The sequence below is a fragment of the Cucurbita pepo genome, chromosome 3 (assembly GCF_057944985.1).
Source record: "Cucurbita pepo subsp. pepo isolate OVF chromosome 3, ASM5794498v1, whole genome shotgun sequence".
NCBI classification, from domain to species: Eukaryota; Viridiplantae; Streptophyta; class Magnoliopsida; order Cucurbitales; family Cucurbitaceae; genus Cucurbita; species Cucurbita pepo.
The window spans coordinates 3,313,097-3,333,632 of record NC_141800.1 but is presented as its reverse complement, the minus strand read 5'-3'; the positions used below and the strand labels follow the sequence as shown (position 1 = coordinate 3,333,632).

Genomic DNA, 20,536 nt, shown 5'->3' with positions numbered 1-20,536 from the left:
AAATATCAAACATTTACAAATCACTAACCTGAGTTACAAACATCAAATATTTTAAAATTTTATAATAATCTTAAAAACACGGTTGGATTGTAAAAAATAAAATAAGATTGGCACGCTTTGATGATATTTTTCACCATACATTAACCAAATTATTAAATACTTAAATTTATGAACTAAGTTTTCAGAATTAAAAAATAAATAAATTATTATAAATTAAAGTTAGGGTTCATGACTAAGAGCATTGTATTATTTAAAATCAAATTGATTAAATTTTTAAAGGTATAAAGAGTAAATATAGGGTTGAAAATTAAAATTTTAATACTAATTTTGTATATTATCATATAATTTAAAATAAATAAAAAAAATAATAATAATGAGATTTGAATCTTGAATGAACGTAAAGTTTCTAGATTTTGTATTTGGATTATAATTATCTGTTTACGAAACACGTTCCATTATTAAATTAAATGCAATGGAGTAAATACGTCACCTGCCGACGTGTTTGAAAACAAGGCGACACGTGTCATTATCTAGCCAAAGCCACCAAACAAATGCTTCCTTTATTATGACAGCACGAATAGTCTTTCCCTAATTGAGCGGCAATTACGTGGCTTTAGTGTTGACGTGTCACTAGCAAATTAATTTCGGGACCTTAAAATTAGGCTGAATTATATAAAATTATTTTAGATATGTCATAAACTCTCAAATTTTAAAAAATTTCCATTAATAATTTTAAAAAATATAAATATAAATATAGAAAAAGTCATTTCATTCGGTCAAATCAACCAATTTGGTCGGTGTTATTTGATTAAAGCTTCTTTTTTTATTTTTTATAATCAAATATTCAACAATTTATTTATTTTAATTTTTTAAAAATAAAAAATGGGATTTATTTTTAAATTAAAATATGATAAACTACCATTTTATATTTGAGTTTTTTAGATAAAATTATTAATTTTGGGCTTTTTTTTTAGATGGCAATGCAATTCTTCAGCTGAACGACATGTCGGCAAGCTGTACACAGCAAGCTCGCACGTGTCGGCCATGCATGCCCCTTTTGGTTACACACCCATATATTAATTAAATTTCAGTCATTTATTTTCTGCAAAAGAAATTTCATTTCCTCATTTCCCCAGTGCAATCGGAACTCTATACAGGTTAGTTTTTTTTTTTTTTTTTTTTTTTTTTTTTAATTAATTTATTTATTTATGATAAAAATAAGTGATTTCCTTAATTTGTAAGCAAAACTCCATATTTTATTTTTAAATATTTTAATTTTTGGTTATTGTGATTAAAAGATGTAAGTTTAATATTTTAATTTCTTTCACTTTCTCACTTTTATTGTTGTATAATTAAACATGGAATATCATTTATAAGAAATGAGGAAGTTACTTAGGTTTAGGTTTGAAATGATGTGACTGTGACCTAAAATGATGTGACAGTAATTTAGAACATAAATATGAATATTTAATTTTTTTTGTGACAAATCGATTAGGGTATTACGTGTTTATTCTCCATATGAAATTTAGTATTATGATTGTGTATTTTGACATCGTATCATACCCGAACGACCCGTTAAAATTACTTATCTCGTTTAAATTTGGTATTGTTTTTGAAGCTTTAGGTTTAGTAGGGAATTGGGGAAGGAAATGGTGGGGAATGTTGTGTACAAGGGACCAAGCGTGATAAAGGAGATAATATATGGAGTTGGGGTGGGGCTAATGGCTGGTGGCCTCTGGAAAATGCACCATTGGAATTACCAAAGGAGAACCAAAGAGTTCTATGAGTTGCTTGATCGTGGTGACATTACTGTTGTTCTTCCAGAGGACAATTAATGTAATTTTCGTCTTTTTTTTTGTAAAAATTAATTAGCTTAAATTGTAAGTTTTGTTTTCGTTTAGTTTAATGTTTATTTAAATGGCTTAAATTGTAACGGTTTAAGATAGAACTAAAAAGAATATAATTAAATTTTTTTACAAATTTTGTAAATAAGATAAAATATACTTTTAATTAAATCCTAAAATAAAATATAAATAAAAAAATATTAATCGATTATGAATATTTGAAGTATACTCCGTAATTAATTATTAAAATATATTCTCTAAATATCATATCTTAATATATAAAATAAAAAAATATTAACGGATTACGGATATATTCGGTAACTAATTATATTAAAATGTATTCTCAAAATATCATATCTTAATATATCTCTAAATATCATATGATATCTTAATAATATATCACCATGCTGTGTAAGGAATATTCATACTATTCACAAGTATAGTCTCTTAATCATCTACAATAATAAAATAACGACATTTTTCTTATGGAATATCGCTTCTCACGAGTGTGATAAACGTAGAGGTTTACGTTTAAAATTTGACCTCACGAAAGAAGTAAATTCGACTTCGAGGAGGGAGTGATATTTTAACGGCTAGACTATTAACACGGTGGACGAACTACAATCCAAGAAAAAAGTAAATTCGACTTTTGTGAGTGTGATAAACGTAGAGGTTTAAATTTGACCTCACGAAAGAAGTAAATTCGACTTTGGGGTAAATTCGGCTTCGAGGAGGGAGTGATATTTTAACGGCTAGACTATTGACACGGTGGACGAACTACAATCCAAGAAAAATAATGAATGTTTGGGTTGCTAAACTATGTTCTCGCCTATTTGAATGTAGTTGAAGGCGGACAGAAAAGAAGAATGTAGAGATTTGATCACGATCGAGTGACATTAACTTCACTTTAAATCGACGTTAACTAACTTCAGCTTAAACCGACTCGAGGATTTTTAGGGATGTTTTAATCGTTGGCTCGAGATTTCTGGAGTATTGGAGTTTGAAGAGGAGGAAGGAGAAGCCCTCAACCCACAATAGATACAGAGAGAGGAGGATTTGTTGTCTTGGGGCTTTGATTGTTGGTTGGAGTATGAAGGATGAGGAAAACTGGGTTGCTATAGTTTAGTTTGGATTCAATTCAGTCAAATCTCCAGTTCTTGAAGGCAAGTTAGAAGAAGAAGAAGAAGAACCTGAATCTGTTGATGTGCCAGAAGAAACTTCAAGTTTGGAAACCAAGCTGCTGACTCTACAAGATCTTCTGGAGGCTCCACAGGGATTCAAAAATGGAGGTTGTTCTGGGATGGAAACCTTCCTCTCTACTTCACTGCTTAGCAGTTTCACCACCGTCGCCATTGACGGTCTTAAAGAAGCTAGAGCTTGTGTGCATAACAGCCCTATTTGCAGAACATCCATGGCTTCCTTTGCAGGGTAATCCTTGTTCAAGCATGAGTCAATGGCTTCACTTAATCTCCCTGATTTGTACAGATCCCAAACCTGTGGCATAAGAACAATGAGAATATTATCATCTTCCTCTCTCCTTATATGATTAGTAGTCATGAATCTTACTGTTTGGAGGAGTGGGGTAGAGTTCTCTGTGAAGGAACTGTTTCGTCTACCGCAGACGATCTCGAGTATCAGCACTCCAAAGCTATAAATGTCTGCCTTTTCGGTAAGTTGTCCTCGAACGAGATATTCAGGAGCCATATAACCTCTGTCTCATCCCACATTTGTACAATTAAGAGTTTGAATAAAGTCAGATACAGATTGTGATCAAGATAGTAAGTAGAACTCTCTTACAGTGTCCCGGCAATTCCGGTGCTAAGATGAGTCTGATCGGCTGCGAAATGCCGAGCGAGGCCGAAATCCGCAATCTTTGGATTGAAATTTTCATCCAGAAGAACATTACTACTCTTTATGTCTCTATGGATTATTCTCATCTTACAACCTTCATGAAGATGTGCAAGCCCCTCAGCTGTTCCCACAATAATATTGAAACGCTGCTTCCAATTCAGAATCTGAACCTTGTTCTTATCTAGGAGTGAAGAAGGATCATGAGAAATCAAGCACAAAGAAGCATCAAAAGATGGTTAAAAAGAGCAAAACGTTACCGAAAATGAACTGATCGAGGCTCCGATTCGGAACATACTCGTAGACCAGCAGACTTTCAGGTCCTTCAATGCTGCAGCCTAAAAGGGTAACAAGGTTTTTGTGTTGGATTCCACGGATCAAATTCACCTCATTGAAGAACTCATCAACCCATTGCCTGGTATGGAAAACCAACCTCTTCACAGCAACAATCTGCCCATTTGGAAGAGTTGCTTTATATACAGAACCAGCTCCACCTTGGCCTATCTTACTTGATGGGCTGAAGTAATTAGTGGCCTTTTCAAGCGTTTCATACTTGAAATTCACATCGGAATCCCTAAAGGAAATTGGAATAAGGGATTGTTTTTTCTTCTCTGGAAGAACAGAAGAATGCAATGGAAAATTTAGAGGAATCCACAGATCAACCACAAGGTTCTTGACAATTTAGCTGCTGATAGTAAATGCATAACATACAGGGCAATAACAATATCTCCATCCATTGTTTAAATCTGAAAATTTAGCTGAGCTTACCTTTCTTTATGTTTGATATTCTTGTATAGCATGCAAAAGCAGCTGAAATGGCGATGATCAAGGAGGCAACTGAAGCTAAAACCATGGCAGCTACAGCTCTTCTTCCAGAAAATCCTGAAGCAAAGCATAAAGAAGAGATATAGAATAAGAATTATAGGACAGGAATCAGCTTAAAAAGCTCTAGTGGCTATCAATCATGGTTGATAAAGTGCTGAACACTAGAGATCCAGAAGTAAGATTGAAAACTATGCTAGAAATGGAAGAAAAACGCAGAGCTTTTCTGTTTCTACAAGATCCATAAACACAGTTCATAGATTAACATGCACAAAATTTTCAGTTCAAGTTGGGAAATCTTCAAAATCTAAACAACAAACAGTCATTCAACAAAAGAAATTCTGAAGTGAAACAGTTCAAGGATTGAAGAAACAGGGGTTTCACCGTTTTGATCATCATGATCCTGTTCTTCAGCCTTATCATTGAAGAACTTCACAGTTGAATACCTCAAATAGCACCCAGCATTCAAAGCCCTCCCTTCCCTACTCGGCAAGCAGCTTCTAATACTCCTCCTCGCCTTCTCCAAGCAAGCCCTACAACCCTCAGGCTCAACACTCCCCCAACACTGCGCCAAACCAAACAGTCCATTAACTTCACCAATCCCAAATCCGCCATTCGCCATGGCCGTCCTCGTCACATTCTCAACAACAACCCTAACATTCTCTCCAAACCCAAACTTATCAGATTCATCGATTTCCCCCAATTCCGAGGTGCAATTCACAGAATCCCTAAGGGAATCGGTGGACTCTTTGTAGAAGCTGTAATTGTCGTACCGGAGGAAGCATCCATCGAGGAAGATCCGAGCGGAGACGGCGGGAAGGCAACGAGGAAGGGCAGTGCGGCTGGCGGCGTAACAGAGAAGGCAATCGTTGTGAGAGAGATCGTTGAAGCATTGCGATAAGGCGAACATCGGGGGAGTAGAATTGACGAAGTGAGTTGTCCAATTGCGAGTTGTGAGAAGCTCGGATATGGCTTCCATTTCTTCGATGAAGGTTGGGATGAATCGGGATTTGGGCGGAGGCTTGAAGGTTCCGCAGATGCTTCCGGCTTCGGAGATTCGGGGATCTGAGAGAGAAACAGAGAAGAACAGGAAGAAGAAGAAGGAAACTCCATGGATGAAAATGGAAGCCATGATTTTACTGTAACTGGAAAATCTCTCTCTGTGTGTACAGTGAAGTGTTTGCCGCCATGGATGGAGCTTCTACAAACATAAATAAATATTTAATAATTTGAATATTATTAAAAATAAATAAATAATAAAATAATAAATAATAAATCGACAATGTGAATGCTTCGCTGCATGTCTGACTCCCTCACCTTCCTACTTTGTTGGAGAATGGCGCTCTTATTCCAAGAAAGTAGTTCCTATAATAATTAATAATACTAATTTTTGTTTTTTTTAATTATATATTATTTGTTTTTCTGTAAATTTGAGTGAATTTCTTAAAATGTTGCAATTCTTATATCTTTATATAAAAGATTTTTTTAATACAATTTGGGTTATAATTTTGTAAAGAAAGATTAAAATGATAATTTTCGGGGCAAAATTAAAATAATGTTTAAATTCTTATTACGAATTTCGGGTTGAAATTCACACAGACGAGCTGAGTAGTCTGTGCACGGTTATTCACATAGACGAGCTGAGTAGCTTATGCACGATTTGTTGAAGAGTATTATCGAGCTGAGTAGTAGTCGGCCTACCCTGTTTTAAGAGGGTTTGACCTTATTTTACGTGGAAGCCTCAAATCATTATTATACCTTATATAATTAGACACGTGTCATCTTATATTTTTTTTTCACATGATCTTCCTCTTTTTTCCCCATATCTGACCATTTCTTGCTCGGTTTTCACTTACATAGGCACTAATTACATGATATTGAAATTTTATTCACATTTCTTGATAATATTTTAGGACGAGTTAGATGAAATGAAGGTTATGAAAACTCTCAATCATTTATATTAATTTTTTATTAACTCTCAGTCATTTATGTTAATTTTTTATTAATTAAAAATAAATTAATTAATTGTCACTAATTTTTTTATTTATAATACTGTTAATTAAAAAGTTCGTAATTGTAATATTTAAATTAATTAACGAAAAAATTCTACACCAAAAATCAAAATCAACCTTAATTAAGGGTAAAAATATAAAATCCTAAAAACCTAAGGACTAAATAGAAATAAAAAAATAAACTTTTTTTAAATAAATAAAAAAAATATTCTCAAAATTTAAACAAAAAGAGACAAATTTCTCTTTTGTTATTTATTCTAGAGAGAGAAAGAGAGACTATGATTGGGCCACGACGCACCGTTTTATGCAGAGTTGGCCCTCTTAATTTAATGCCTTCATCATCCCCACATTGTTCACATTTCTTTTTCTCCATTAATTTGGTTGCTTGTGGCCTCACAAATTTAGTTTCATTTCATATTCTAATTATTTGTTATTTTCTTTTTGTTTTTTTTCTCAATTATTTGTTATAATAATAAAATATAATATTTCGAACCGATGCTAACCCAATAAAAACTATTCTTGCTATGATATAATTGTGTGAGAACGTACTTGTAGAATCAAATATTATAGTCGTTATAGTAGTGCAAATCCAACCTCTCAAGCACTGAGCGTTATTCTAATCTATGAAAAATATAATCAGTTAGGATCGATAATTGAGGTGTAAAGCATAGTCGAGTATGTTACGAGATATCAAAGTGAGAAAGATGATTAGGAATGGGGCATTGGGTGGGTGGTTTCATTAAAGGCAAAATCAATTTTGTCTTGAATGGTTGAGAATATGTGTTTCAATAACACAAATAGTTCCAAAATTGTGCTTTTTTTAGCTGTTTGCTTCATAAATTCAATTGGGTCACTTTCATTCACCTAAAATTGGGTGTCATCCAGATGTATGAAAGAGATGGCCATGGATCATAATTCTCAACTTTGAAGCTTTTGTGAATCATAATTGTTAAAAAGACTTAATCTAAATGGCGGAGAGGGTTGAAAATGTGTCGATCTTGGAAGAAAAAAGGGAGCGGGATGAAAATGTGTCGATCTTGGAAGAAAAAGGGTTGTTATGAAACTTTATGTTAGTTCACACCGTTTAGTTCTCAAATTTTTTTTTGGATGACATATATTTCTAAGTTCAAATTTATTGTGAGATCTCACATTTGTTGGGGAGGAGAACGAAGCGTTCTTTAGAAGGGTGTGGAAACCTCTCCCTTGTGGCGTTTTAAAAACCACCTTAAGGAGAAGCACGAAAGGGAAAGCCTAAAGAGGACAATGTCGGGTAGCAATGGGCTTAGACCATTATAGATGGTATCAGAGCCAGCTATCGAGCAATGTGCCAGCGAGGAGCCTGAGCCTCAAAAGAGTTAGACACGATGCGATGTGCCAGCAAGGATGCTGGACCAAGGGAGTGGATTGGAAATCCCACATCGATTGGAGAAGGGAGTGTCAGCAAGGATGTTAGAATTTAAATGTGAAGTAATATTTTAGGGTGTCAGCAAGGACGTGACATTGCTTTGTAGCCTATGTACCCAAAATGTAAGCTTAGGGTGTCAGCAAGGACGTGACGTTTCTTCCTAGCCTACGTACCCAAAATGTAAGCTTATAACTTCAGACAAAGCGAATCCAATCCAATGTAAGAGACAAAGTATAGAATCCAATCCAATGTAAGAGACAAAGTGTCCTCAAAGATGCAAAATTAAAAAGAAGATTATATAATCAAGCATGTCATTCATGGCTGTAACATTGTAGGGTATGATCAAACCTATGGAACTGATACATTTACATCATTTGGTAATAGCATCTACAATGGGTTCCATCTCCTATTCCTTTGCATTTGTAGTCAGAATATTTGCTATTTCAACATCACGCTTCCTACTTTTGTAGGGAAGGGGTACACAGAAGAAAAGAATTAAGCAATCAAAACTAACCATGGATTCAAAATTTGTCAGTCTTGCTACCACTGGTACGACTGAGGGAACCACTTCATCATCAGTTCATGTTTCAGTTTTATAATCAACATGAAAACACCATAGCTTGGAATATGAATCAGTCCCATCAGTACATACCTGAGATTCATCAAAGAAAATGGGTCCATAATCAATTTTATCCAATAAAAATCACTTCTAAACATGAATGGACAATTTTGATGGTAAGAAACTGGTGTTTAATAGTGTAAAATCAAACATTAAAAGGATTATATACAATCATCTCAAAGATGCTCTTAAGAATTGAAGAAACCTTGCCATTCGAAAATGCAACTTACTAGTGAAATGCTGAGAGAGAACGAAAATAGCTTGGCTTAGCAACTTATGGAACAAACGTTCAGAGTTTTATATTGTTCCATTCTGGTTTTATGTTAATATTTTATAAACTATTTCATAAGAACCTAAAACTAACACGTTTTATGTTCATTTATTTGGTGAACAGATCTCTACACTGACAATGTTTAGCTTGAAGTTACATCTAATAGTATAGGTGTTATGTTTCAAAATAGATTTGAACTTCCTTTGCAAAATGATTTAAGAATTAACAGCAAGGACTAGAATGGCTTTTTGAATAGAATTTAGGAAATGAGTACCAAGTTTATGGACCAAAACGGGAATCAAACCTTTTTTCAATGAATTTATACGATATAATTCCTAAACTGGGATGGAATTGCAGATCATGATGGATACTCACGTCATGTGAAAGTTGATGTCAAATAATGTTTGAATAAAAAATATGAGTCCGTACCATAATGGGGCATAAGGAGCTGACAGATCAAGAAATGGATATGGCCACCTGCAGAAAAGAAAGCCAACTCTTGCTATTATCTTGATGAATTTAGGTAAGAGTTGGAAAGTAGGACGCAGGGGAAGTATAAGTTACCCAATCGAAACAACTGCATGGATGATCCACTGGAAAATGACGTAAATACCCGTCCATAAAAAGAAGAATGAAATTCGAAAGCTTGGGAGCGTCTGCAGAGGATTGACATCAAACAGCTTTTTAAAAGAAGGGTACAAGAAAGAGGGAAAAAAAAAAAAGTTATTCACGGAAGTACTAATTTAGTCTCTAAACATCTACTTGCAATATTTTAGTCTTTGTACCTTTAATTTTATAGTAATTTAGTAGTCCTAGTAGCAATTTAATGAAATTTCTTACATATGTATATAAATATATTGATTAGGTACCAAACATATTTATAACTTACAAAGCATTACCTAATAAAAATTGACAAATTTGACCGTATTTTCGTATTAGAGATTAAATTATTACAAAATTTGAAGTAGGTGGCCTAAATAGTTAGTGGAGGGCCTCAAATTCTACAAACTAAGGTTCAAACTGTCCCAACCAAGAGTATTTTTTTAACAAAAAAGTGATGTATAAGAGGAAACATTACCATGCTATTAAGAGCAGTTTCACCGAGAAGTAAAACCAAATTCAGCGTGTGCATATTGATCGTCATCTGACATTATGGAGATAACTGATTGAGATAGAACAAACCTTAAGCAACGGAGAATTAGAAATAGTCATAAATGAAGAATTAATATTCAACAAATATTCTCAAGTGACTATAACGATACTAATTATAGCTATATCAGAGCTATCATTTGATGCATCTACTCTCTCTAGTGGGTCTCAACTGATTATAGAATGGGGGAAAATTTTCATTAACACAGAAAAATGCAACAATTTCTCAGAGTTTTGCATTTTGGGTCCACCTGCATCCAAGCAAACAACATAATAAAGCCAAACATTTTTCTTGAAACCACGGTACTTACAAAGCTGAAATTGTAATCTTTGATGGTAAGAAATGGAAATATGACGAACCAATAAGTGCAATCAGTGAGTACAACTGCCCCTGCATTTATCTGTTTAGAGAAAAGAGAAAAGAAAAAACAAAACAAAGTTGATTCAAGTTCAAACAAATTTGAGAATTGATCTTTCATGAGTTAAATCGAAAGTTAACCTGGAATAAAACTTCAAAAATATAACTCCAGATGTCGGCAGGAGAAAATCTTTGCTCCTTGGAATATGAAACTATATTTCCCCCAATTAAATTTGAGGGCTTCCCAGAAAGAAGAGGAACATGTTGCCCTTCTTCCATATTATTCTCATTAAGATGTTCATTAAGACCTTCGGTTCTTTTTCTGTTGCAGATAAAAACTCCATATATGGAAATTACTGACCCACACTGAAAAAAAGAAATTTAGATCATGTACTACTGAAACATTTGAAGAAGCTGAAATACATTGAAGTGGTGTTATTAATCACTACTGAAATTAAGAAAAAGAGAACATACCGCAAAATATATTGTAAGTAAAGTAAATGTCCACCTGCAAAACAATGCATGCAACAAAACAGTGTCAGAAGAATATAAAGGTAAAAGGGTTCGTAACGCTTGAAAAGATGGTGGAAAATGTTAGGAATCACGAATATACACAATGGTATGATATTGTCCACTTTGATCATAAGCTCTCATGGCTTTACTTTTGGTTTCTCCAAAAGGCCTCATGGAGATATATTCCTTACTTACCAACCCATGATCAACCCCTTAATTAGCCGACGTGGGACTCCTCTCCCAACAATCCTCAACAGTGAATTGCATCACTTATAGGAACATAGTTGACATAATTGACGATAGATGGATCAAAATATCAGCACTTGAAAGCCACTGTCAAAAAATTTCCAACCTCCTGAAATTATGCAAACTGACATATATCTTCCCAGTAAATATCCAGAACACCCCAAATCGCCTCCATCCTTGATGTTGAATCCATAATTTAAATTCTTTATTTTAACTAAGAACAAATGAGACTAATTAAGACCAACCACTGTCCCAAGGGACAATTAAACAACAAGAAGTAAGTGACTAGAACACCTTATTCAGAGACAAAACACAATAGGTTTGATTTGCTCTACTTTACTTTAAGATAGCCAAATGATAATCATAGTTATTAGAGAATGCTTACTGGGTATAATAATAAAATGTGGAAGCCCCGTTAGCCAAAGTCTTCACAATAAGCGAAGCCAACATCGAACCGAACGCACAAACTCGAAAAGCCAACATCCAGATTGGATGGATCTGTCTGAGACATGGTCTCCAAGCTTCACAACTCCGAAGTTTGTTTTTATCTTGCTGAGTTTCTTGTGTGCTGTGTCCTAATCTATCCTTAATTTCATATTCCCATATCATCCATATTGCTAAGGTAAAAGAAGCAAATACCCAAATTGCACAGATCAATACCCTCCAGTTTAACCAGTAACCGAGGGTCGTTGCATCAGCAGTAGCCTCGAACAGCATCCTGAGAGAGAACATCATGAACTTACTTCCAAATTTCGTGGATCATCCTCAAATTTCTAACACAACTTCCTAATTCACTGTGTTCATTAAATTCAATTCCCTGTAACAACCGATCTAAACATATAATTTCGAAGAGTTTCTAATCATCATAGAAGAACGATCCTCAGTAGAGTTACATCCAAATATACTTCCAGATCAATGCATTAAAAGAAAAGCCAGGTTCAAACTCTCCAATCACGGCATAGATTAGTACATGTAAATCGCATATCGTCAAAATCTCAACATAATTACATTCCTTAATCGGAAAACTTCCAACCATTACTACGTAATTCAATTAAAATCCATTCCAAGCTACTGAGTTCTGAAGTACTATTTTCTCAAATTGGAGCCTCATTTCATAAAAATTCCACAACACATGATCATGAGGATCACTTTTAATTCCGATTCTCTACACGTTTTTCTTCATATAACCAATCAGACTGAATGCAATCAAATGAAAAATAGACCACTTACAGAGACATAAAATGGGAAAAAGTGAAGGATTCTGGAAGAGGAAAAAGAATTTGAAGACGGATCCAGTTCGAATCTTCGCTTTCGTTGATGGCGACAACAGATCTTCGCTTGAAAGGACGAAAATGTCAAAATCAAAGAATAATGGTGAGGGACCTGCTTCAGCTCCGCACTAAAAGTTCGCCACATCTCCCGAGGCGGCATCTATGGAGCATCTTTTTCGATGAACGTTGGAATTTGACAATTTCTCAGCCTCAATTTTTTTTTTTTTTTTTTTTTTAATTGTAAAGTATTTAAAATTCTTAAAAATTTCATAATTTCAACTATGCCCTTCAACCTTAAAAAATCTTACCTTTGCCCTCCTAAACTTTAAATTTGTTCAAAAGCAGCCATTCCATTAATTTTTCCATTAAGAAAATTAGAATTTGAAATAGATCACTTACACTAACATTAACAATATTGTTATTAGGACCCAAAAATTTTTTAGGTAGAAAATTGTTGGGGTGTACACTGTCCACGATTTTTTTGGGTTCAAAATTTTGGATATACTAGGTTAGTTGGATTAGTGACTCAAATGGCTTAAATAGAGTTGAGTTGTGAAACCCTATTTTAAGATTGAAAATCTCGAATATACTCGGTTAGTTGGATTAGTTACCCAAATGGCTTAAATAGAGTTGAGTTGTGAACCCTATTTTAAGATTGAAAATCTCGGATATATTTGGTTAGTTGGATTAGTGACCCAAATGGCTTAAATAGAGTTGAGTTGTGAACCCTATTTTAAGATTGAAAATCTCGGAAATACTCGGTTAGTTGGATTAGTGACCCAAATGGCTTAATGGATATACTCGGTTAGTTGGATTAGTGACCCAAATGGCTTAAATAGAGTTGAGTTGTGAACCCTATTTTAAGATTGGTTAGTTTGACAAAAAAGTATCAACCTAACCCTTAGTTAGTCCGAATAGTTAGGTTATTCAAGTTGTCAATATGAACACTCTTAGAAAACATTTATGAGATTGTTTAACATTTAGACTAGTTTCAAGACAAATTTTACTTGATCGAGGCATCCATTTTAAAATATAAATTTTTGGTTAGGTTTGAATGATATGAGAATTTGATTGAAATACGATCCATTTTAAAATATAAATTTTTGGTTAGGTTTGAATGATATGAGAATTTGATTGAAATTGTTTTTGTATGTTTCTTGTAATTGCTATGAATTGGGGTAATCCACAACTATGTTATGGCTACTCAAATTATGCATCTTTCACACACTCTTCGATGATTCAAAACAAATTTAAAACCAAGATGTCTTTGATTATTAACATCAAAAGAATTTAGAGACTAAAAGAATTAAACAAACTTGATTCTCAAAGTTGAGTCTAAGAACAATAAAGACACCAAAACGTTTGAAGAGAGCACTGATTCTAGCGCCTAATAACATGTACATCTCATTCAGACAGACAGCCAGACAGACAGACAGACATAACTACATTTACAATTCAAGTCAATTCTCTATTACAACTTCATAGCAGCAGCAGCATGTTGTTGTGTGCAAAATTCAAAAACACATTCCCCCAAGAAATGAGGCCTGTTTCATCAAATATTAGAGGATTCAGGCACACTACACCCCTTGTCAAACAAACACACACCCCCTCTTTCTTTTCCACCAAAAACTTGGAGGCTTCCAACAACAACTTTAAACGCCATAAAATATTTGGGTCTTCTTATAGTTTCCACAATAACCAGATTACGCACCAAAAGGCCTATAAACTAAACTAACTAACCTCCATTGGCCCGACCTTTTCCCCTTCAAGAAGTGGCCTTGTGGGTCATATTTATCATCTGTCTGCTTCTCCCTTACTTTGGTCATCTTGTGGGATCATGCCTTCCTCGACCTCTTCTTGAGGAGGATATGAGGGGCGTGATCTCTTTTCATATTCTCCACCGTCCGTCCTATCGCTGGGTGATTTTCTCAAATCCTTATCTGGGTTCACATGTGTGCCTCCAGAGTTTCCCTTCTCCAACATTGCTTTGTGAAAACTCAAAACTGGAGAACGCTCTCGTACTGCAGGAGCCCGGTTAAAACGGTTTGGACTTCGGCTTCTACTACGGCTACGACTTCGGCCTTGGTTCCAGTTTCCTGAACCATTCTTACTAGCATTTTCATTTCCTCGTGGAGGAATGTTGCTACGCTCCATCATTGCTTGGTGAAAACTCCGTACTGGAGAGCGTTCATGTGAAATGGGTGGGCTGTGATCGCGGTTCCAACTTTTAGTTCGGTCACCTCCCACACCCCTTGGAGGACTCCGACTGCGACCACGGTTGTTGTATCCAGAATCATACCTGTCATCAAGGGACAGTAAAATCATTAGGAAAAAAAAAACTTCCAGATGTAATTGGACATGCCAGTCAACGAATCCCCTCCCCACTCGCAAAATGATATTTGAGGAGCTCGAAAATGGTTTAAAACAATTTAGTACCTCTCTCGTGAGTCAAAGTCATATCCACGGCCACCACCTCGGTCTGGCTTGGCAGAAGAAAAGGAAGACATTCCCAGTCCACCCCTACCACCAGAATTTGAATCATTGCGCCCACCCCGACCCCCGTCGCGACCATCAGAGCCAGAACCCCAACGTCTGAACTTGGCCATTCCATAGCTTCGAGAAGCCATATCACGAAGTTCTGGTGGGACTCGCTGGTTAGCTCCCTCCAAAATTTTTATCAGATCTGAAGCATACTTGGCGTCCTGCTCACCAAAGAATGTGTAAGCAATACCAGTAGCTCCTGCTCTTCCAGTTCGACCAATCCTATGGACATAATCCTCCACTCCGGATGGGAAATCATAGTTGATAACAACCCTGTAATGAAAGTAGATATTAGAAGATAATACGCTCCACTGAAGCAGTTCTGACATTGATAACAACCCTGAAGTGAACTAAATACGGAGATGCAAACCTGATGTCTTTAATATCCAATCCTCGAGCAGCAACATCGGTAGCTACAAGCACAGGAGTCCTACCGGTGCGAAATTGGCCAAGAACATGATCTCTCTCACCCTGGGATTTGTCTCCATGAATTGCAGCAGCTCCAAATTGGCGTGTAAGATTGCGAGCAAGCTGATCACACATTTTCTTTGTAGAACAGAAAATTATGACTTTTGATCCCGGTTCTTGAGATCTCAATATCTGCTCCAATCGTCTATGCTTCTCCAGTGGTGCTAAGGCTTCAATATGCTGCGATTCAGATCATAAGTCCAAATTTCAAAATTTGAGAATTTAAGCCATTTCAAACAGAATACCTACAGATGAAATGAAACACACAAACAACCTAACAATAAAGTGAACAAAATGAAAGTTGTTCCCAAATTTTGAAACCAGGTAATGTTAAGCTCATACCTGAGTGATGGACTTGTTCGCGACAAGCTCGTCAACATTGCCAATATTGACTTGAATAGGATTAACAAGCAGATCTGATGCAATTTTCCGAACTTCTTTGGGCCAAGTAGCTGTGTACATTAAGGTCTGCCGTCGAGCAGGTACCTCTTTTACAATCTTTCTAATCTGGGGTTCAAAACCCATGTCCAGCATCCGATCAGCCTCATCTAGTACAAGATATGAAACCTGATGTAGACTGATTCTCCTCATCTCGAGAATATCATTCAAACGACCAGGAGTTGCAACTACAATATCTACTCCACGGTCTATATCCCTCAATTGTGGACCCTTTGGTGCTCCTCCATATAGACACTGTAAATCACAAATAATATTTAGTTTGGGCCAAAAAACCTATGGAATATTTAATCCAATTTCAGCATGCTTAGGAGGCGAGGAAGCAGTTACAAAGTAATCGGAGAGAAAATAAAAAAAGAAGCTAAACATACACAAGATCATGGGGTACTTCCGAAGAATAATGCCTTGCCTAACAGATAATAAAACCAATACCCCACAGGAAATGCAGCATTACACCATGTTGAAATTCAAAAGTGTCTTCCAAATTCTAAACATTTTATTGTTCATGTCATCAAAGTGATCACAAAAATCATGTCACTACCATAATTTTGTTTTGAGCAAACAGTTACTAAAGCCAAGACGTCAGTGCAAAACAACATGTAAGAACATTTAAGGCATGAGATTAGTAAGTATTCACCATAAGAAAGTGGACAAACCAGCAATAATTTGGAGATGGAATTATAAAGCTCCAATTGAACTGAAAAAATAATAGTAATGAATAAAACCTATATTAGAACAAGCATACCGCACAAGAGATTCTTGACGATTTCCCAAACTTCACGGCTTCATCTTGAATCTGTGTTGCCAATTCCCTTGTTGGTGACAGCACCAAAACAGTAGGGCCTAGCTTAGGATCACTTCGAATGCGCTTGAGATGAATAAAACCAGGTATTAAGTACCCAAGAGTTTTGCCTGAGCCTGTTTTAGCAATAGCTACAATATCTCTACTTTGAAGAGCAATTGGCCATGATTGCGCCTGAATTGGAGTTGGAGCAGAGAACCCTGCATTATGTACCTGGAAAAGTCACCCCTATTAAGCAGAGGAGGCTTCAAAATATCTGGTTGGTTTTCATTTTTCCATTTTACACGAATACGCTAAGTCCAGAAGAAGCAGCATCCCCCATATGCATGTGACCAATGCTTGCTGATTGCAAGCTGCAGAAGGAGGAGGCCTCTTCTTTTGTACAAACTTAGTGGGACTGAATCATCACCAACGGCAGTCCCGGCTGCAAATATGGGTGATTCGGAAAGCCCTTCCCAGAAATTGGTCCACCATAAAAGGGCACTCCAAATTAAAGCAAGCCCCCAAACAAAGAGGGCACCACAGCGTACGACATTAGCTCCTCCCAGGAGCAAATATCGCACCTGCGACAAAAAAGTACAGGTGACAAAAAGAATTAACATGACCCCAGCAACCACTAAACTTTCAGCAGAAACATTGGTTTTCTATAGCTGAGCATTCCTACTGAATTATCAGCCATGGCTATTCTACAAAGATTAAAATCAACAAAGTCATAGAACAAAGTGGAAAATCATACCTCCCTAAGAATCTCAGGTGGGAAACCAGTGGCTTCAAATGATGAAAATGGTGGCGGCACATTATCTCCCTAGCAAAAGAATTAACAGAACAATCAATTCTACTATGAGAAGAAATATAATGAACATCATTTCATTTGCATTCAGATAATGGAGGTAAATTTCGAGAGGATAGCGGATTAAGATAATACCCTAAAGAAGCACAGAAAATCCAATCAGCTCTAAGAAAAAATAGAAATAAATTTCAGTGACTACATTCTAATGACCTCCAAAACTAGCACTCACCGAAAAAGTTATTTCATGTCGCTGTCGATAAGACTCCGCAGATAAACAACTTCCAGCATCTGACGGTCTATGTCCTTTCAATGATGCTCCTCCATGTCCAGTACTAGATATTCCATTTAAGGTATCATGTGACTGGAAGGTTTCACCCCTTGCAACCTGATGTAAAATTGGGTCACACTAATCATATACGATTGAGTGCATAATACTTATTATATATTCACATGTCATATGTTTGACCAAAATGTCTGAAGTTGTTTTATAACATAAAACGACATCCAAAATCATTTCAAGAAATTAGTTTGCCAGAACATTTCATTTAAGTGTATAATCAATCAAATTTTTAGATAATAATATTAAAACATACATAATATAAGAAGAGTTGATACTAATGGCCTTAAAAAATTTTAGTACCAGAAGGGTCATGGAAAATGAACATGCTAAAAAGTTAAAAGTTCAACACTCGTTAGGGTTGAGATACAGTGCACGTATTTCCTTTGTAATCAAATAAAAAAGAGACCTAATATTTGTGTACTTGACTCTACCTCATGTTTGGGTGCCCCATGGGAAACTCTTCCATACTTATCGTTACTTTCATTCAAATTGTTGCCATAAGAGTGGCCTGAAGATGGCTTTTGAACTTGAACTGAAGAACTTATGGACACTATTGATGAATTAAGAGGAGCAGCAGCTACAGGTCTCTCGTATTGGGTGACATTAGTTTCTGGATTCCAAAAGTAAAGATACCCTGTTTTTCCATCAACTAAACCTCTCCATGGTTTGGGAAGGGTTGGATCCTCTGGTGCATATCGTGGGCCAACAGATACAGCAGTAGCAGTAGCCGCCATAACAAGGGAACAGAAGATACAACTCAACGGCTGAAAAAATAAATACAAAGAATTAGATGAGATGTCCATGCAATGCTCACATATGCAACTACGAATAATTGTAAGAATACAAGACTATGACTAGACGGAAAAAAAAACTGCTGGCAAATCTAGGGCAAAACATTTGGAACTAATTGTAAGAATACAAGACTAGAGGAATCCCCTCTGGCCACGGTAATCACTAAGCACCAGGCTTCCAGAAGATAGAACCATGAAGGGAAAATCAGCCACTATCTTTAAAAGAAGTACAATAAACACTGGATCTATGCTCTTGCGATGGCCATTTAAGACAGATAAACATAAACATTAAACAATAAATCTAGGACGAGATCAAACCACCAAAAATCTCAATCCTTATTCCGAGCTAATGCACGAACAGAAACACAGAAAGAACGAAAAATGATTCAAAATCAACCTGTATCGGAGCCTCCGCCAACCGCAAAACAGGTTGAGGCCTTGAAAAGAAAGATACAATCGCACGAAAACCTACGCGCTACAGCATATGCAGAATTCTAGAGAAAGGAAAGCAAAACTGAACGCCGAGCGGATACAAAACCTAAGATTCTCCAGACCCCATCAAAAGTGAACAAAAAAAAAAAGCACGTGCAACATAAATCCATACCTTCAACCAAAGATTCTAAACAAATAAACAGCCCAAACAAGAACCCCAGAGAAAATGCAACCCTAAACCAACAAGGCAGCACCAAAATGAAAGGAAAACCGCTAGATCTGCAACTCCAGCAAGGAAATTCGGGAAAATAGGATCTTAACCTGAGAGAAATGAGGCCGCGTGGAAGGAAAACGAACCGAAAATCGAAACAATAGGTATGCGTTATCTCTCTACCACGCTCCCGAATGCAGAGAAGCGTAGAGAGAGATGGTGGAGCGAAAAATTTGGGAATCGATTGCTATTTATACAAACTGGACGTTTGGCTGCGGCCACGGCCTTCACTCTAACCGTGGTTAATCTGATCCCAACTCTGGTTACCTCATATGCATAAAACATTCGTGTATGTTTTAAAATCTCTTTTTCGTCGTCAAACTTTCAATAATATTTTATTTTTAATTCTAAAAATTTTAGGTTTATTTTATTTGTATCCCTCTAGTTTCCAAATATTTATTTTAATATTTACCTTCATTTTAATTTCGACAAATTAATCACATATTTTATATTTTAAGAAAAATTATAAAAAAAAAAATCAAATGTTATTTTTAAAGTTGCTATTTTAATCCACATTTAAAAAATTATCTTGAAATATAAATCTATTAAACTGTTAAACGAAAAAGAATGTTATATTTTATTAGTTTGAGTGGGGGAGAATGTCACAATCTAAGAATGAGTTGTGACCGTCTCGATGATTAATTTGAGTGGGGGAGAATGTCACAATCTAACAATGAAGAGAGTAGGTTGTGACCGTCAGTTGTTTAAGTGGGAGAATGTCACAATCCCCCACTCTTAACCCATTAACGAAAAAGAAAAAATAAAAAGATAAGATCATTCCATTTCGACAAAAGACCCACACCCAAGTTCCATAGCTTTGGGTCTGCTATCCCGATCATGATTTTCCTACTCTCAGAGGAAAAAGTCCTTTCCTTTTTGGCTGGTTGTGGGTGAGGAGGGATTCGAACCCCCGACACCGTGGTTCGTAGCCACATGCTCTAATCCTCTGAGCTACAAAAGAGAGTAGATTGTGACCCTCGTGTTGCGACAAGAGATGCGACAACCCTCGAGTGACACCCATCCAGCCACGCGAGTGTCTAGACATGTGTCATGATGCGACCGAGGAGGACAGTGCGTCATCTAACACACCACATTGAATGGGCATTGAAGAGAAGTCGAGGCATGAGCAAAACATGGACAAGTAGACATGATTTTGGTGAACGGTCATACTGTGTAGCATCCATCCGACGTCCGATTAACACCAAATTTGGTGAGCATTCATATTTCATGTGATGAACTTAACTCCAGAACCGGATGTCCAAAATCTTTACGAAACCCCACGGTGGC

General features: G+C 36.1%; 4 protein-coding genes across 10 annotated transcripts; 1 reads left to right on the top strand and 3 right to left on the bottom strand.

The window, feature by feature from the left end:
• Positions 1 to 1,110: 1,110 nt before the first annotated feature.
• Positions 1,111 to 1,929, top strand: LOC111791466 (Cytochrome c oxidase subunit Vc family protein). 2 transcript variants are annotated; one of them, XM_023672819.2, is made up of 2 exons: positions 1,111 to 1,157; positions 1,625 to 1,929. In XM_023672819.2, the coding sequence occupies exon 2, from the start codon at positions 1,650 to 1,652 to the stop codon at positions 1,833 to 1,835; it is 186 nt and encodes a 61-aa protein (XP_023528587.1). In that variant the 5' UTR covers positions 1,111 to 1,157; positions 1,625 to 1,649; the 3' UTR covers positions 1,836 to 1,929. The 2 variants fall into 2 exon arrangements, with proteins under 2 accessions (XP_023528587.1, XP_086978864.1); XM_087122738.1 differs by having other exon boundaries at positions 1,114 to 1,157; positions 1,619 to 1,929.
• A 1,027-nt stretch (positions 1,930 to 2,956) lies between these two features.
• CRK42 (cysteine-rich RLK (RECEPTOR-like protein kinase) 42) lies at positions 2,957 to 5,706 on the bottom strand. 2 transcript variants are annotated; one of them, XM_023670724.2, is made up of 6 exons: positions 4,899 to 5,704; positions 4,461 to 4,574; positions 3,953 to 4,303; positions 3,642 to 3,876; positions 3,411 to 3,555; positions 2,957 to 3,338 (listed from the first exon to the last, which is right to left on the bottom strand). In XM_023670724.2, the coding sequence occupies exons 1-6, from the start codon at positions 5,644 to 5,646 to the stop codon at positions 2,967 to 2,969; spliced, it is 1,965 nt and encodes a 654-aa protein (XP_023526492.2). In that variant the 5' UTR covers positions 5,647 to 5,704; the 3' UTR covers positions 2,957 to 2,966. The 2 variants fall into 2 exon arrangements, with proteins under 2 accessions (XP_023526492.2, XP_086978684.1); XM_087122558.1 differs by having other exon boundaries at positions 2,957 to 3,555; positions 4,899 to 5,706.
• Positions 5,707 to 8,196: 2,490 nt separating this feature from the next.
• Positions 8,197 to 12,580, bottom strand: LOC111790022 (uncharacterized). Of its 4 annotated transcripts, none has more exons than XM_023670783.2 (9): positions 12,318 to 12,580; positions 11,473 to 11,904; positions 10,803 to 10,836; positions 10,470 to 10,694; positions 10,282 to 10,371; positions 9,900 to 9,965; positions 9,386 to 9,477; positions 9,251 to 9,298; positions 8,197 to 8,583 (listed from the first exon to the last, which is right to left on the bottom strand). In XM_023670783.2, exons 2-9 carry the CDS (start codon positions 11,820 to 11,822, stop codon positions 8,472 to 8,474), a joined length of 1,017 nt encoding a protein of 338 aa, XP_023526551.2. In that variant the 5' UTR covers positions 11,823 to 11,904; positions 12,318 to 12,580; the 3' UTR covers positions 8,197 to 8,471. The 4 variants fall into 4 exon arrangements, with proteins under 4 accessions (XP_023526551.2, XP_023526552.2, XP_086978685.1 ...); XM_023670784.2 differs by having other exon boundaries at positions 11,473 to 11,805; XM_087122559.1 differs by having other exon boundaries at positions 11,473 to 12,580.
• A 1,076-nt stretch (positions 12,581 to 13,656) lies between these two features.
• Positions 13,657 to 19,410, bottom strand: LOC111790994 (DEAD-box ATP-dependent RNA helicase 14). Of its 2 annotated transcripts, none has more exons than XM_023672154.2 (9): positions 19,300 to 19,410; positions 18,187 to 18,519; positions 17,645 to 17,800; positions 17,362 to 17,430; positions 16,569 to 16,838; positions 15,710 to 16,060; positions 15,270 to 15,547; positions 14,795 to 15,172; positions 13,657 to 14,657 (listed from the first exon to the last, which is right to left on the bottom strand). In XM_023672154.2, the coding sequence occupies exons 2-9, from the start codon at positions 18,487 to 18,489 to the stop codon at positions 14,153 to 14,155; spliced, it is 2,310 nt and encodes a 769-aa protein (XP_023527922.2). In that variant the 5' UTR covers positions 18,490 to 18,519; positions 19,300 to 19,410; the 3' UTR covers positions 13,657 to 14,152. The 2 variants fall into 2 exon arrangements, with proteins under 2 accessions (XP_023527922.2, XP_023527923.2); XM_023672155.2 differs by lacking the exon at positions 19,300 to 19,410 and adding an exon at positions 19,151 to 19,292.
• Between the last annotated feature and the right edge of the window lie 1,126 nt (positions 19,411 to 20,536).

Bases quoted from the DNA above. Each gene is read 5' to 3' on its own strand.
- LOC111791466 (XM_023672819.2), top strand. From the start codon at position 1,650: ATGGTGGGGAATGTTGTGTACAAGGGACCAAGCGTGATAAAGGAGATA.
- CRK42 (XM_087122558.1), bottom strand. From the start codon at position 5,646: ATGGCTTCCATTTTCATCCATGGAGTTTCCTTCTTCTTCTTCCTGTTC. The intron at 4,575-4,898 runs GTGAAACCCCTG...GCTTTGCTTCAG, and splicing joins GGATCATGATGATCAAAACG to GATTTTCTGGAAGAAGAGCT. The intron at 3,556-3,641 runs GTAAGAGAGTTC...GGGATGAGACAG, and splicing joins ACCGGAATTGCCGGGACACT to AGGTTATATGGCTCCTGAAT.
- LOC111790022 (XM_087122559.1), bottom strand. From the start codon at position 11,822: ATGATGTTCTCTCTCAGGATGCTGTTCGAGGCTACTGCTGATGCAACG. The intron at 10,837-11,472 runs GTAAGCATTCTC...ATTGTTTTGCAG, and splicing joins ACATTTTATTATTATACCCA to GTGGACATTTACTTTACTTA. The intron at 9,966-10,281 runs GTAAGTACCGTG...CCATAATGTCAG, and splicing joins AAGATTACAATTTCAGCTTT to ATGACGATCAATATGCACAC.
- LOC111790994 (XM_023672154.2), bottom strand. From the start codon at position 18,489: ATGGCGGCTACTGCTACTGCTGTATCTGTTGGCCCACGATATGCACCA. The intron at 17,431-17,644 runs GTGAGTGCTAGT...TTCTTTTGCTAG, and splicing joins GACATGAAATAACTTTTTCG to GGAGATAATGTGCCGCCACC. The intron at 15,173-15,269 runs GTTTGCATCTCC...CTTTCATTACAG, and splicing joins TTGGATATTAAAGACATCAG to GGTTGTTATCAACTATGATT.